This window comes from Antechinus flavipes, chromosome 2 (genome assembly GCF_016432865.1).
Source record: "Antechinus flavipes isolate AdamAnt ecotype Samford, QLD, Australia chromosome 2, AdamAnt_v2, whole genome shotgun sequence".
In the NCBI taxonomy this organism is placed as follows: domain Eukaryota; kingdom Metazoa; phylum Chordata; class Mammalia; order Dasyuromorphia; family Dasyuridae; genus Antechinus; species Antechinus flavipes.
In genome coordinates, this window is record NC_067399.1 from 620,629,982 (window position 1) to 620,644,613 (window position 14,632).

At 38.1% G+C, this 14,632-nt stretch overlaps 1 protein-coding gene across 1 annotated transcript in view; it reads left to right on the forward strand.

Moving 5' to 3' along the window:
* The window catches only part of ANTXRL (ANTXR like), an 89,510-nt gene that overhangs the window by 34,038 nt on the left and 40,840 nt on the right, over window positions 1-14,632 (forward strand). The window contains exon 10 of the mRNA XM_051981911.1: window positions 11,190-11,288. Within this exon, the coding sequence (XP_051837871.1) occupies window positions 11,190-11,288 (99 nt within the window). The remainder of the gene's footprint in view (window positions 1-11,189; window positions 11,289-14,632) is intronic.

The window sequence follows — 14,632 nt, forward strand, 5'->3', positions numbered from 1 at the left end:
CTATGTACTTTGCCATACTGCCTACAATTAATATCAGTCACTTATTAAGTACCTACGATGAGCAGACACTATTAGCTAGAGAGACTAAATGAATTATATGTCCAAGTTTAATGTGCCATACAGCTAATCTGTAAACAAAAATTCTTATGAGATCTTTTTCTGCTATACCTAGCTAGAGTATTGAACTTGAGAGTGAGAAAAACCTAAGTTCAAATCCCATCTCAAACATTTACTAGCTGTAGACCCTAGAGAAGCCACTTAATCTGACTGGCTCAGTTTCCTCATCTGTAAAATGGGGATAATAATAGCATCTACCTCAAATTGGTTATTGTGAGAATCCAAAGACACAACCCATACAAGACATTTTGTAAACTTAAATGTGCTAGATAAATGCTAGCTTTCTTGGTGTAGGTGAAATCCCACAGTGCTGAATTGCAAAGTACCCTCAAATTGGTGGTTATGACTCCTGCTAGAAATCATATTCCCAAGCTGAAGAGGTGAATCTTTAAGTCAACAAACATCTCTTTGGCACTTTGCTAGGCACTGAGTATATAAAGGGGTTAGCTAGATGGAATAGTGGATAAAGTGTCCAGCCCAGAGTTTCTTGGGTTCATTTACCTCAGTTTCCTCATTTGTAAAAGGAGTTGGAGATGGAAATGACAAACTATTCCAGTATCTTTGCAAAGGAAACCCCAAAATGGGGTGAGGAAGAAGATGGAGTAGAGGAAAACAGTACTTGTAACTTGATACAAGAGAAAAGAATTCCTATCCCCTAAACATGGCTCAACATCTCTCTCCCTTCCAGATTCTGGGAGCTCAGTAATAGCAGAGACTAGTTCTTTTTCCTGTTTTCTGTCTCTAACACTGAGCATGCTACCTGGGTAAAGTAGTAGATTAAGTGCCTGTTGTAGAATCAGGAAGATGTGAATTCAAATCCAGCTTCAGACACTTAATTATAATTAATATTAATTGGTAAGATTATAAAAGCACCCAATGAAACTGAAATACATTTATTAAGTTTTTAAACACATTCACAGATTCCAAGTTAGGAAAGGGATAATGTCTCTTTATAAGTTTGGAATGAATTCTGTTTTGGAGATCACATACATGTTTGCTAATTATAAAATACTTGATCTTTAGTCATTCAGTTAGGCTGATGCTTTGTGACCCCATAGACCTCAGCATGTCAATGCTACCTGTGAACTTTTTTGGCAAAGATTCTAGAGTAGTTTTACATATTTTACAGATAAGGAAACTGAGGCAAACAGGATTAAGTGGGTTGCATAGCCATTAAGTGCCTCAGGCTTGATTTGAAGTCAGAAGTGTTCCTGATTTCAAGTCCAGTGCTCTACTATACTACCTATCTGCACCTCTGTTATTGAAGTTTAAAAGGATAGATTTTTATTACTAGAAAAAATATTCCATTAGGTTCCACTCTACACTAGGTACCATCTGTTCTATTTATTATCTTTATCACCCCATTTCTTTTTTTCCCTTTTTCTCATGGACACAGTCTCCATCTTGCCATTCTTTTATTAACAATGTTGCCACTGTTATTTCAAGTCTCCCTGCCACTGTGATTCAAGTCGCTAGGCAAATTCTTCTCACTGTCGTGAATGTCATTTCTGCTGCCATCTCTTCAGTCTAAGTCTTGGATTTGGGGTTTTTACGGGAAGTCACTTAGAAAAGCTTCAGCTGACTGAGCCAGTGGGTTGACGGTAGATGACAGCCATCTGACACCTCACATTTTCTGACCCTATAAATCTGTGGTGCTTGGTGGTGGGAGGGAGGAAAGGCTTCATCTGCTTCTGCTGATTTAAAGTGACCAAGACATGCTGCCTGGAAATAGGCTATCAGGGTGAGGCGGAGGGGCTCCCGCTCCCTCTCTGACAGCGTCATTGTTTTGATTATGCTCGTGGGACACAGATGTAATTGAAAGGTTTTGCTGAGATGGGGCATCCAAGCAGCCGTGTCAAATCCCAGGTGAGGATGCAAGCTGTCAGCTTCTCATCAGAGCCACACAAGCGGAGCCGACAGCCCAACTTGGGCGCACCAGCTCCAGCCCACCATCTCGCTGCCAGCTCTGCCCAGAAATTTCACTGCTGACCTTTTTCCCTTTGCCGGCTTGTCAAAAGCTGCAAAGAACAGTCTGACAGTAACGCAGGGAGAAAAGAAGGAAGCCAGAGCCAGGACCCCAAATTAGATAGAATTAGCCATTTCAAGCATCCATCAGCTAAGATGAATTAATGGGCAAGAACATCTGATGATGCAGGGTGGGCTGCAGGGGAGGGGACAGAGAAAGGAGGAGAATGATTTGTGAAAGGAGGAGGGGAGAGGCAGAGCGTAGGGGGACCCAATAACGAGACTCTCTCTATTGTCTGTGTAGTGATGGAATTTTCCCTCATTTGTTACATTAAAATCTTGATTAATCAGAATGATGAGGAATTTGCTATTAATTGGGAAGAGAAGAGAAATACTTTTTGATTCCATCTATCTGTCCAAAACGCACTGAATTCCCAAACTGGTAGCAGTTAGGGCTAGGAAGGACATGCCATCATCTAGTTTATTCCCACCTTATTTTGTAGATGAGAAAATAAGGGAGAGAGTTGAGATGACCATCCAGAGTCACCCAGTGTGTTAGTTAGATCTGGGACAGTACAATCTAGGACTGGTCGAGGTTCTTGGCTAAATAGGTCTTCCTTTCTCTGATGATGGGAGATATTGCAGATTCTTCTCTGGGTCATTATTGGGAACAAGAGTGATTGTTGTTCATGACTGGAGATAATTACAGGCAGAGGAGTATATTGACCTCAGAATATCCCCTCTAAGTTTGTTTTATGACTCAGTCTCTGATTTGTGGCTTGCCTTTTTCTCCTAAAAGAGGAGTATGGAGAAAATGAAATCGAGTTGCAGGTCTGTTAGTCTAATTCATCCCTACATTCAACAGATAATTATTGGGTACCTACTATGCCCAGGGAGGCAGAATATCAGAGCTGAAGAAAACTTTAGAGATGCTATAGACCAGCCAGTACCTGAACCAGAATCCCCTCAGCAATATTCTGGATAAGTGATAATCCAACCTTGACTTGAAGACTTCTAGTCATGGGGACCATAATTCTTCTAAAAGCAGCTAATTGTCCTTTCAGACAACTTTGAAATGCAAGCTCTGACAATTTCAGACAATTCTGTCGTTCAGTCATTTTCAGTTGCGTCTGACTATTTGTGACTCCATTTGAGATTTTCTTGGCAAAGATACTGGCTGGACTGGTCTGCCTTTTTTTTCTAGCTCATTTTACAGATGAGGAAACTGAGGCAAACATGGTGAAGGGACTTGCTTGTAGTCACACATAAATAATAAATATTAGAAATTTTTATTTTTTTAATGTGAAGCTTAAATGTGCTTCTTTGTGGATAGGCAGCTGGGTCCAGCTGATAGGGTGCTGGGTTGGAGGTCAGAAACATTTGAGTTCACTAAGCCTCAGACACTATGGCTTTTTGATCTGCACAAGTCATTTCTTTTGTTTGCCTCAGTTCTTTCAACTAAGATGGAAATAATAATAGTGCTCACTTCCCATTGTTGTTGTGAGGACCAGATGAGACAATATTTGTAAATCACTTAACAGTTCCTGAGGGGACACAGAAGGTGCCTATGTAAATGCTATATAAATGCTAGTTATTATGACTTATCATCACCATCATTTATTTGTTTATTTATTATAACTTCTTTCCTTTGCTCCTAAATCCAGATTATTGAGAAAAGTAAATTAAATCTTATCTTCATTCCAAGTGACTTTATAAATACTTGAAGTTACCTATTATGCTCCCCAAAATTCTTTTCTTCTCTAGACTGAATATCTCCATATTATTTATGGAATGGTCAATCATATCTCTATCTAGGATAATTTTCTTTTTTGCACTGTCCTGATTATAGTCTTTTGGATATTCTCTATCACTGTCCTTTCTAATATAAAATGTGCCACCCGAAAATTTAAAAAAAATTCCATACAAGGGCTGATCAGGGCAGAGAACAGTTGTATCCTCATCATCTAAGTTTAGGACAAAAAATGCTGTTCTTAGTGAATCCTAAAATTGCATTTATTTTGGCTGTTATCCCACTATTGACATTCTGAACCTAAAATCTACTAAAAACTCAAGATTATTTTCACATAAACTTACCTAAAACTATGTCTTTCTAATTCTTTATTTGTACTCTTAACTTTTTAAAAGCCCAATTGTGGAATTTTCCATTTATTCTTCTCATATTTTACTTTATTTAATTTGATCTTGAATCTTGACAGTCAACCAACATGTTGACTTTGTATTACCTGCAGATAGAAGTATGACTATAGTGTTGACTAGACAATTGATTAAAATGTTGAATAGCATAGGAGCAAGGAAGTATTCCTGGATTTTCACATCTGACAGCCTCTAATTAATAATTGATAACTCATTTAAATTAATAACTCAATAAATCATATTTTGGTTTAGTAAAGGAATTTTTAATTGGGAGTTCAGGAACTTGGATGGAAAAAAATGTATCTTTATTTTCATTAAGTTTTGGTTTTCTTTGTAATCCAATATATTTTATTTTATATATATAAAAACAGTATTTTAAAGGGGATTCATAAGCTTCACCAAACTGCAAAAAAGAGTTTATAGTCTTCAGCAGGCTGTCAAAAGGGGTCCATGACACAAAAAGGTGAAGAACTCTAAGTCGCTTTATATATCCTAGTCTAGTCCCATCTAATTATCATCTACCTCTCCATCTCTGCATCCTGACATGAGAGAATTTGTTCAATACTTGTTGAAATCTAATTACACTATGGTAATGGCATTTCCCTGATCTGCTAACCTAGTGATTTTTGTCAAAAAATTATGGTAATCTGGCATAATTTCATTTTAGTTATCAGAACATTTCTTTCCAAATAGTCATAAATCATCCATGTTATAATGTTGCCAGGTACAAGATTCAAGCTCACTTGCTTAAAATTTGAAGAATCCACCTTCTTTATTAAAATTATTTTTTCATGTCTCTAGTCCTTCAGAACCTTTCTGGTTGTTCTTGGTTTTTCAAAGATCACTGAGGCTCAACAATCAGATTCCTAGTTCATCTGAGCTTGGTTGCTTGAACACATCAAGGCTAACTAACTGCTTTCTTACCATCTTGTTATTTATCTTGGATATCAATTACTTATTTTAAAAAAGCAAGAGAAAGGGAGTATGAGGAGTAGGGAAACACAGTGCTGGAGAAGAGTCCAGATGAAATCTATTATCCATCCCACTAAAATGAAAATCTGAAAAAGTGAAGGGCTATCCCTTCGTGTGGAATTGGTCACAATTCCTACTTTGTCATCTTTCTGCTCTCCTTATGCCTCAAAAAGCTATTCAATTACTAGTTAATCTTCTATGAATTTTCATTGTTTTGAAACTTTGAAACATATCTTTGTTTTCTCCTTATTTTTTTCTAAGGAAGAAAGTACTCAGAGAAAGTATTTAGGTTCTTCATTGATTTCTGTTGGCAGTGATGATCACTTAAACTGGTAAATATTTCTGTGAGACTTCCCTTACTTCTGGGTCTCTCCTTCTTAGCACCACCACAGGATGTTTCATATGTAGTAGGTATTTTGCTACTGGTTTTTTTTTTTTGGCTGGTTTTTGTCTTTGTCCTCAAAATCATATCAGGGAGGTAATGCAAGTGAATTGGAGTTTTAAGTGAGGGAGGACTGTGCAAAGTCACCAGCCTCACTTTTCCCTCCAGAGCCATCTGAGTCCAGTGGCAAGATATAGATTGGAATGACTGAAGATGGCCCTGGCTGCAGTGGGAGACTTTACCTTTTTTGAGCTAAGATCTTTAACAGATCTCAGAGGCAACACCCATTCAGTGATTCGGGTTAGGTAAGAATCAGCAAGTAATGGCTTCTTTTACCTACCCAAAGAAAATAAAATTGAGTGACTTAATGGATATAAATGACTAAATGAAATTAACTTTGGGGAATAAACTAGAGTTCCAAATAGGAACTAATTGCTTGAGACAATGAAGAAAACTAGCCCTAGAGTCACAAGAACCGGGATTATTTCTATCCTCTGATGTTTACTATCTATATGATCTTTGGCAAATAACTCAGTTTCTCCATATATAAAATGAAAGATGTGGACAAGGTGATCTCTGAGGTGCCTTCCAGCCTGGCAGTGATGGCCATCCAAGTCACAGGGAAAAGAGTGTTGCAGCAATTGGAATGATGACAGTCCAGCTTCAAACATTTCTAAGGGAGATTTAATCCATTTCTCCTAGCCATTTCAACTCACTGTCACCATGCCTTTGTGCCCCATGCCTGGAATGCATTCTCTCACCTCCCAACTTCCTCTAGAAACTCAGCTCAAGAACCCCCTTCTCCATGAAGTCTTCCCTGGTTCCCTGCAACCAGTAGCTATTACCCTTCCTTCCTGTACTCCCTACTTAGTTGGTGGTTACTTTGTATATAGTTTCTTATAGTTTGTATGTCAAAAGTAATTATTTTATTTGTGTATCATATCTGTGTATATCTCTGTATGTATACACATATAATACATGTATATACTTATGGGTATATACAATATTAGTATATAGATATTAGTGTGTGGTGGTTTATAGTTCTGTGTTGTGGCAACACGAGTATAATTTTCTAGGATTATTTTCTTCTACTGCTGGGCTCTATTATCAAATTAACTGGAAATTCTAGTGGTTGGTTTTCCAATGCTCACAACACCTCCTTTCAGACCAGCCTCATTGGCTGACTTCCATTAAAATCCAGCCAAATTCCTTCTTTGAATTAACACTGTGAGGGGCACGGAGCCTCTTGGTGATAACTCAGTGTTTGTACTGAGCCCTCTAGGGACTTGCGACTGTGAAAGAAAAGGTGTGTTGTACACTAGGGCAGGGCAGGAAGCCGCTGCAACTCAAAAACTGCTTCTTCTAGCTATTTTACTCTCGTGGATGACTTCTGTTGTGAGTGACTTATTCTGCCTTCCACATTTATGTTCTTTATTCTGGGGTTTAGGAAGCAGAGATGAAATGAACTAGATAGCTCCATGGAGTAAGTCCCCTGCTCCAAAACTTCATCCACACATTTTCAACCAATTGTGAATTCATTCAGGTTCTATCAGCCAAGAGGGATTGCTCTTCCACACCTTTTATAGCCATTGATTTAATCAGAACAACTACTGGAGGAGATCAGCTTACTGAATGGGAGATTAGAGAAGGGTCAAGATGTGATAAAGAAGGGAAAAGGTATGAGCAAAGGAAAAAAGAGAATTTATCAGGATGAAAAGTAGCCCATTGTAGCATCCACTCATAGAGACCTGGGTCCAACCACAGCATGTCACTGAACTATGTTCTGGCTGAGTGACTTTGGGCCAGTCACTAAACTGGTCTAATTCTCTGTTTTCTCAACTGGGAAATGGGGCTAATAGTGCCACCATGCGACAGGGTTGTTGTGAGCCTCAAATAAGAATATGTATATAAGTATGTATGTGTGTGTGTGTGTGTATACACACATAAATATACCCAAAAAATGAGTCTCATCCCACACTTCTCTCAATAAATCAAGATTCGCGCATATAAATATATACATATATTATTTGTTTATATATGTATGTATATATAGCATACATGTATATATTTGCAGACTTGAAAATGCTATATAAATGTTGTTATTCAATAATTTTAGTTGTGTCCTACTCTTCAATGACCTCATTTGGGGTTTCCTTGGCAGAGATACTAGAGTGGTTTGTCATTTTCTTCTTCAGCTCATTTTACAGATGAGGAAACTGAGGCAAATAGGATTAAATGACTTGTCCAGGGTCCCGCAGCTAGTCCATGTCTGAGGTCAAATCTGAATTTAGGTCTTTCTAAATCCAGGCTCAGTTCTATCCACTGCACCACTTAGCTCCCCAATATAAATGTTTATTTTTATTATGGAAGTAGAATTGATAAGATTTAGTAAGTGATTGGCTATGAACAGCTAATGAAGGGAAAAGGAGCAAAAGTAGCAGCAAAGTTTTGACTTTTGAAGACTGGCTGCATTATGGTGGCATCGAAGGGAAAGTGAAGCCAAAAAGAGGTAGATTTCTCCCCTGTACCAAGGTACCATCATGGTGTTATTATCTCTATTTTGCAGATAAAGAAATAGATTGTGAAAAGTTTAGTGATCGGCTCAGGGTCATACAGCTAATAATGACAAAATTTAAACCAGGTTTTCTTGATTCCAAGTCTTTTGCTCTGTCTACTACACCATGTTTCCCTTTTATTAACACCAATTGAACATAAAATTAGACAGTTTCATCCCACTCTTCAATCAATAAATCAACCGTCATTTATTGAACTTATCATGTCACTGGGGATATAATGACAAAAGTAAACTAATCCCTGCAGATCTGTTCTAAGACCCCATTACAGTTTTACCTGATTTTTAAAACAAAATGACATTCATGCTGACCAGCTTCTAAGACTTTTATACTTCCTGTGGTTCTCTGCCCTTTCTTTTGTGTTCCTCTTTCACACCTGGTCTGTTAAACTCCTCTACTCCCCTTCCAGGAGTCTCTATGGGGTTTTATATGTTTATATTTATCTTCCCTGACAAGTACAAAATAGGTTCTTAATAAAAGCATCCTATTACAGCACAAGACTTAAGTTAAACATTTTTACTATTACCAAATAAATCCATTGAAACTCAAATAAACTCAGTCTGAGTAGGAGGTAATTTTTTACTCCAGTAATCCTTCCAATTTAGCTTCCAATTTAGAAAATGGAAGACAGGTGTCTTCTTGCAGAGTGGACTGGCAAGCTGAGGCTAGTCTGTAGATTATTTTTGAAACAATAATGTCATCCCTGGTTGTCTGAATTTTTTTGAAATAATGTGCAGAACTTGATGTATTATCAGATTTTGGCAATAATTGCTTGTCTAGTCCCTTTCTACTTTATAGCATCACATCCTCCCCATAAGAAAAGCTTTGAACTTGGGAGAGAATTCAGCTACAAAGCCAGAAGAATTGCAGTGACAGATGGATTTTTTTGATATAGGAATACACTTGAGATGAACAAGAGATTTCTCAGTAACATAATCGCATTAGCCCAGTGCCATTTCCATGGTAAAATCTCTGGAAAGACTATGTTCCTGCCAGTGACATGCTGTGTTCTACAATTTAGCTTTGCAAGACTACATGCACAATGTCCTGATTGTCCAATCTTAACAATGTAATTTATCAGCATGACTCTGTATTCTTTATTTGTAAAAATAAGGGAACATTTTAGGCATCTGTCTCCTTATAGCACTCACAAAAGTTTTCATTCATTTTTAATATCGTAATAATATTATTATTATTTATAAACCTATTATTTATACAAAGTAGATTCCTGAGTTGCTTACATTAATGGATACAGATAATATCTGCAGAGGTAAAAATTAAACTGGCCAGAAGCAGCACAGGTATTCTGTGTAAATCAATGTTAGCAAGAGAAGACTTGTATGAGCCAGGAAGGTAAAGAGGAAAGAGTGCTGTTTTTGTAATCACAAGGCTTGGTGTTGATTTCCAGCCTTAATTTATGTATACCTCAGTTTTTTCATTTATAAGATTGGCTGGGGGTTGGACTGGATAGGCTTTAAAAGTCCTTTCTACACTAATTATAATCCTGTAAGTTTACAAGTGGTCTTAAGGGACAAAAGTATTAGAAAGTTACAATTATATCTCTTTCAGAGAAAGTCTATAAAATTGCCCAGATGCCAATGATGTGCCTACATTCCAAATTATTTTTCTCCATATACTGTAGGTACATGCTGCGTGCATTGACAAGTCAGATCTACTTATCTACCCTAACCTATCTCCTGCCTTCTAGGCTCACATCTTCAAGTGCTTATTGAATACTGAGAATTATGTGTCCCATTAGATATCTTAAATTCAATATCCAAAACTCCTTAAAGGAGAGAGACTGAGAATGAAAAAGAAAACATGGTTAATAAACAGAGGAAGACCTAGGAGAGGAAATGGGAAGAAAGCCTTAGCTTTGGAGAGGGAGATCCATAGAGAGCTTTTAAGAAGGAGAAAGCCATCACAATAGATGACATTAAACATTTTTATAAATTAGATGAACTCTTCCTGCTAAGAGAAAATGAGATACGAGCATACTTTGGGACAGTGAATTTCTTGGGTTGCTATACATATAGCTCTTGGTCTCAGCAGGCTGCTTTATGTAATTATATTTTCTTTCTATCCATGATCCATTGCTTAGTTTGGACTATGGGCAAATGTCCACAAAATATCATAAATCAGCTTGAGCTCTCCATGATATCCTCAGGTGGAGGAAGAAGCTGAAATCCTTACATCAGTTCAGACAAGCCTTCCTATACTTCTCTGAATTGCTCTTGCTTCTTATTCTGCAGTAATAATCCATTACTTTGATTTACCACATTTTGTTCAACCATTCAGTGAAATTCAATGGTGCTGTCAAGAAATCTTGGATCTATCACTTTAGTCATAAATGAATATGATAGAAAAGATCTCTATTCTTTGTCAAGTAACTGATATAACTGGTCAGGAAGAGCATTTTTATTGTTCTTCATCTCACCAAAAAGAAAATAATTCACCCTAAACCCAATTTTGGAATTCAAGGTTCAAATTCCTTAAACCAGAAATTCTCAATTGAAAAAAAAAACCACTTCCTGTTTCATTTACCCCTGTGTTCTTAAGAATGTATGTGGGATTCAAAGAATTAGAACTTTACCCTTGCCTGCACTTCCCAACAAAAATAAGGGAGGTAAAGTTCGGCAACAGGATAAGACATGGTTCTTATGAGTCCCACAGAAACCGGAGATTATTGCTGATAAAATGAGAGACCTCAGAGGAACAAGGGTTTCAGTGTTCGCAATATTGCATCCAAACAGTGTATGTTGCCGAGCCCAGACCTTTGCAGAAACAGACACTTAAAAAATGCCTTTTGATAATGGCACTAAGGCCAGATTTCAGTCCAAGATTCCCACAGAGTTACACCGGATGAGGATTTGGCTCAGTGTGAAGATATGGACTCAAGAACAGCAGCTGCTAAGTAGAATTCCTGGGGGTTAGTTTGAGGGATAGAGCCACTTGAAAGGCAAGGTCGGATGGAAAACAGAGCCAAACCATGTCTCATGTGTCCCTTTGAATTTTTGTCTTTGCAGAGTCCTTCCAAGTGGTGGTACGGGGCAATGGCTTCTATCATGCGCGGAATATTGACCAAGTTCTCTGCAGCTTTAAGATCAATGACACCATTACTATTAGTAAGTGGATGTTCGGCTGCCTCCGAGTCACGTCTCCATAAAGGCCGTAGAAGGAGCACTGAATGTGGGTCAGGACTCCTGGGGTCTTTGCGCTGTGTCTTTCTGCCTATTTCTGTGTTCCAGCAAACTAACCATTCTTAGCTTGAGGGTGATAGGTTTTTATGTTTTTATCATAAAACCAGAGAGAGACGGCCCCTAGAATAGATGATCTCTTGAGTTCCTTTTCCTTCCTAAGACTCAAAGGGCCGAATAGTTGAGAATATATGAATTCATTCATTCTTACTGAACAGATAAGTAGGAGAATGAGATTTTCTAGTTCCATAATCAGATGGGAAAAGTGTGCTTTATTGGAGAGTTTTTTGAGTACTGGAAAAAGGTGCACAACTCTGGTCATCCTCAAGCTGGTATTCTCTGAACATGTTAGAGACTATGGAATGGGTCGGATTCCATCCCTGTATGGAACTCTCAGTTCTCCTTCCACCACTATGTATATAACTTTCATCCCTGTACGAAATACTCCCTTCACCAATGTAGAGTACTTTCCAGGAACTTACAGTGGTACAAAACTTCATGGAACTGAAAGAGTTAAGGGTATCACCCCTGATCACCCAGCTAGTATATCTATCTCAAGTCTGGACACCAGGTTTTTCTGACTTCAAGGCGAGCTCTCTGTCCACTAAGCCCCACGAGAAGTTAAAAAATTCTATTACTTAGATATTAGAGAATTATTAGAGAGAATATTATTGCTTGGAGAATTCTAGTTAGAGCATTCCCCCCGTTCCCTCTGTTGGCCCCTGGTTCAACTGTCCTAATTATGAATTTTGTTTGTGGCTTTGGATCACTAAAATAAATCCTCTCCTAGGACTCACTGGTACCTAGTTGTTTCTTTCTGAACTGTAGAGAATAGTATAAGCATGATATTTGATGAACTAAAGGACAAATTAGTGAAGAACCAGGGTTTTCAACCTGTTTCCTTTGGCTTTCAGGAAACCTTAGTGCAGCCTCTGCTCTTTATGAAAGTCAATAACTTCCAAATTTACCCTGCATTTACATTAAGAAATAAAATTCTGTTGGGATAATACCAAATATTCCCAGTATTGCTTGATGAGTTTCTTGTAACCCCCCTGGGGACATGAGTACCTCAGATCGGGAACCTCTGATCTAGAACATACCCCTTTCTTTTATGTACTGAATTGTAAGCTTCCAAAGGACAGAGACTGTTTCTTTCTTGTCTTCAGTGCTGGGCACAAGAAGCTCTCATTTAATTGAATTGAAATAGTATTCACTCTAGAAGAGATTGCCCACAGAGATTTCTAAGTCCATGGAGCTATTCTCTCTCCTTTCTCAAAGCCTGCTGTTTTCTCATCACTTTGGACTTTAGGGCCCAATGATTCCACAAAGCAGAGGTCATAACTGTTGTTCTGACTATCTAGGTTCAACTCAGGACAGGAGCAATCCCAAGCTGGCTGCCCAAGCAATGGGCTGTGAAACAAGGGTCTGGCTCCCAGCCTGTTCCCAGGAATTCATCAAAAGAGTCACTACAGCAAAAAACATGAATTGGCCGCTCTGGAATCCAAGCCGAGAAGCCAAGGATGGCATCGATCGCACAGCTTTTTCTGTCCCATGGCAGGGCCTGCTCCTAAAAGGAGTTTTACCCACTTGGCAAGGGAACTGTGACACATTTCTACTTTTAAGTTCATTTCTGATTTAGTGTCCTTATTCAGAATGGTCCCTTTGACCCCTTTCTCCATCTCAGACTTCACCACAAAGAGAAAATAAGTCTGCAGCCTGAGTCATGACTTCTTTTTCCCAGTTCCGGCAGGTTTATATATATATATATATATATATATATATAAATTGTGAGTTGCCAGTGGGGGGGGCTGAGTCTATTCCAGTTTCATATGTACATTTCCCAGAAAAGTGTGTTTATCCTGGATAAGGGATTGGCTGCCAGGCCAGGCTCTTCTCCCATAGGACTATTTCTATATCACATTCTTCTGTCCAAGTACATTTCCTACTTACCAGGATATGTTTGGATAAAAGCATCCCCCCATATTCGCAACATACTTCTTTCCCTGAATGTCTGCACAGACTTTCTATTGACTGGGACCACCTTGGTCCAGAATAGCATCCTGACCAGTTTTTTTTTTTTTTAGAATTGCTTTCAATTATCTAGAATTGTCCCCTTTTCTTTGTCTCTTCCCTAATAACCTATGGCCTTGAGTTTAAAAAAATTTAAATGATTTTTAGTTTAAAAAATATTCCTGTTTCTCAGAAAGCAATACTATTTGCCTTCACCACTAGGGCATATTCCTCGGAATCACAGATTTAGAACTAATATGGATCTTGAGGCATAGGGAGTTATAAGAGATAGAGTGGACCCTGATTCTAGGTTTCCTGATTCTGTTCACTGTCAGCCAATGATTTAGAGTACTTTGTAATTATTTTCTTTGAAATATTCAGTTGCCAGGATAGCCAGGTCAAGAAGACTTGGGCAGATCACTCATCCTCAGTTTCCTCACCTGTAAAATGGGTATAATCACAATTAGTTCCCAATGTGGTTATGAGGATAAAATGCAATGATATTTTTAAAATATGTTGCAGCTCATAAAATTGCTACATTAATGGTAGTTATTTTTATTATTTTATATCTTGCATTTTAGAAGGAGTCAAATGCATCACCGTCTAAGAATATCATGCTTCTTTTCTGGTTCTGAAGGAAAGAATTTAGTACTAATTCTTAAAATATTAGTTATTAAAAATAGCAAAGACACTTTTAAGCTCTATAATATCTAAAGGAAAGTATCCAGGTTGGCAAAGGGTCTCGAGATTATGCCATATGTAGATTGCCTTGAGGAAATGGAATTGTTTACCCTAGGAAGAGAAGCCCAAGGAAGGATAGGATAGCTTTATTCATGGATTTGAAGGGCTGCATCCAGAGGGAGGCTTTTGCTCCTCTTGGCCCCCAAAGGCAAACTAAGAGCAGTATTTATGAGTATCATAGAACTACCATAGGAAAGGACCATCTAGTCAAATGCCCTAATTTTCAGACTGGCTTCTGGTAGTCAGAATTCAAACTGAGCTTCTGACTGTAAACCAAGCATTCTTGCCAGTATGCCAGTCTGACTTTATATTTACTAGAAGGAGGACCTTCTATAGTCCCCATATTATAGAAATGTAGAATTCTGAACTTTTCCAAATGGATGTAGAATAATACTGGTAGAACCAGGAGAACTATTTATACAAGAACAACACTATAAAAACAAATCACTTTGAAGGCTGTAAGAAATCTGATCAACCATGACTCTAGAAGACTAATGATGAAACCCCTCCTGACAGAAAGG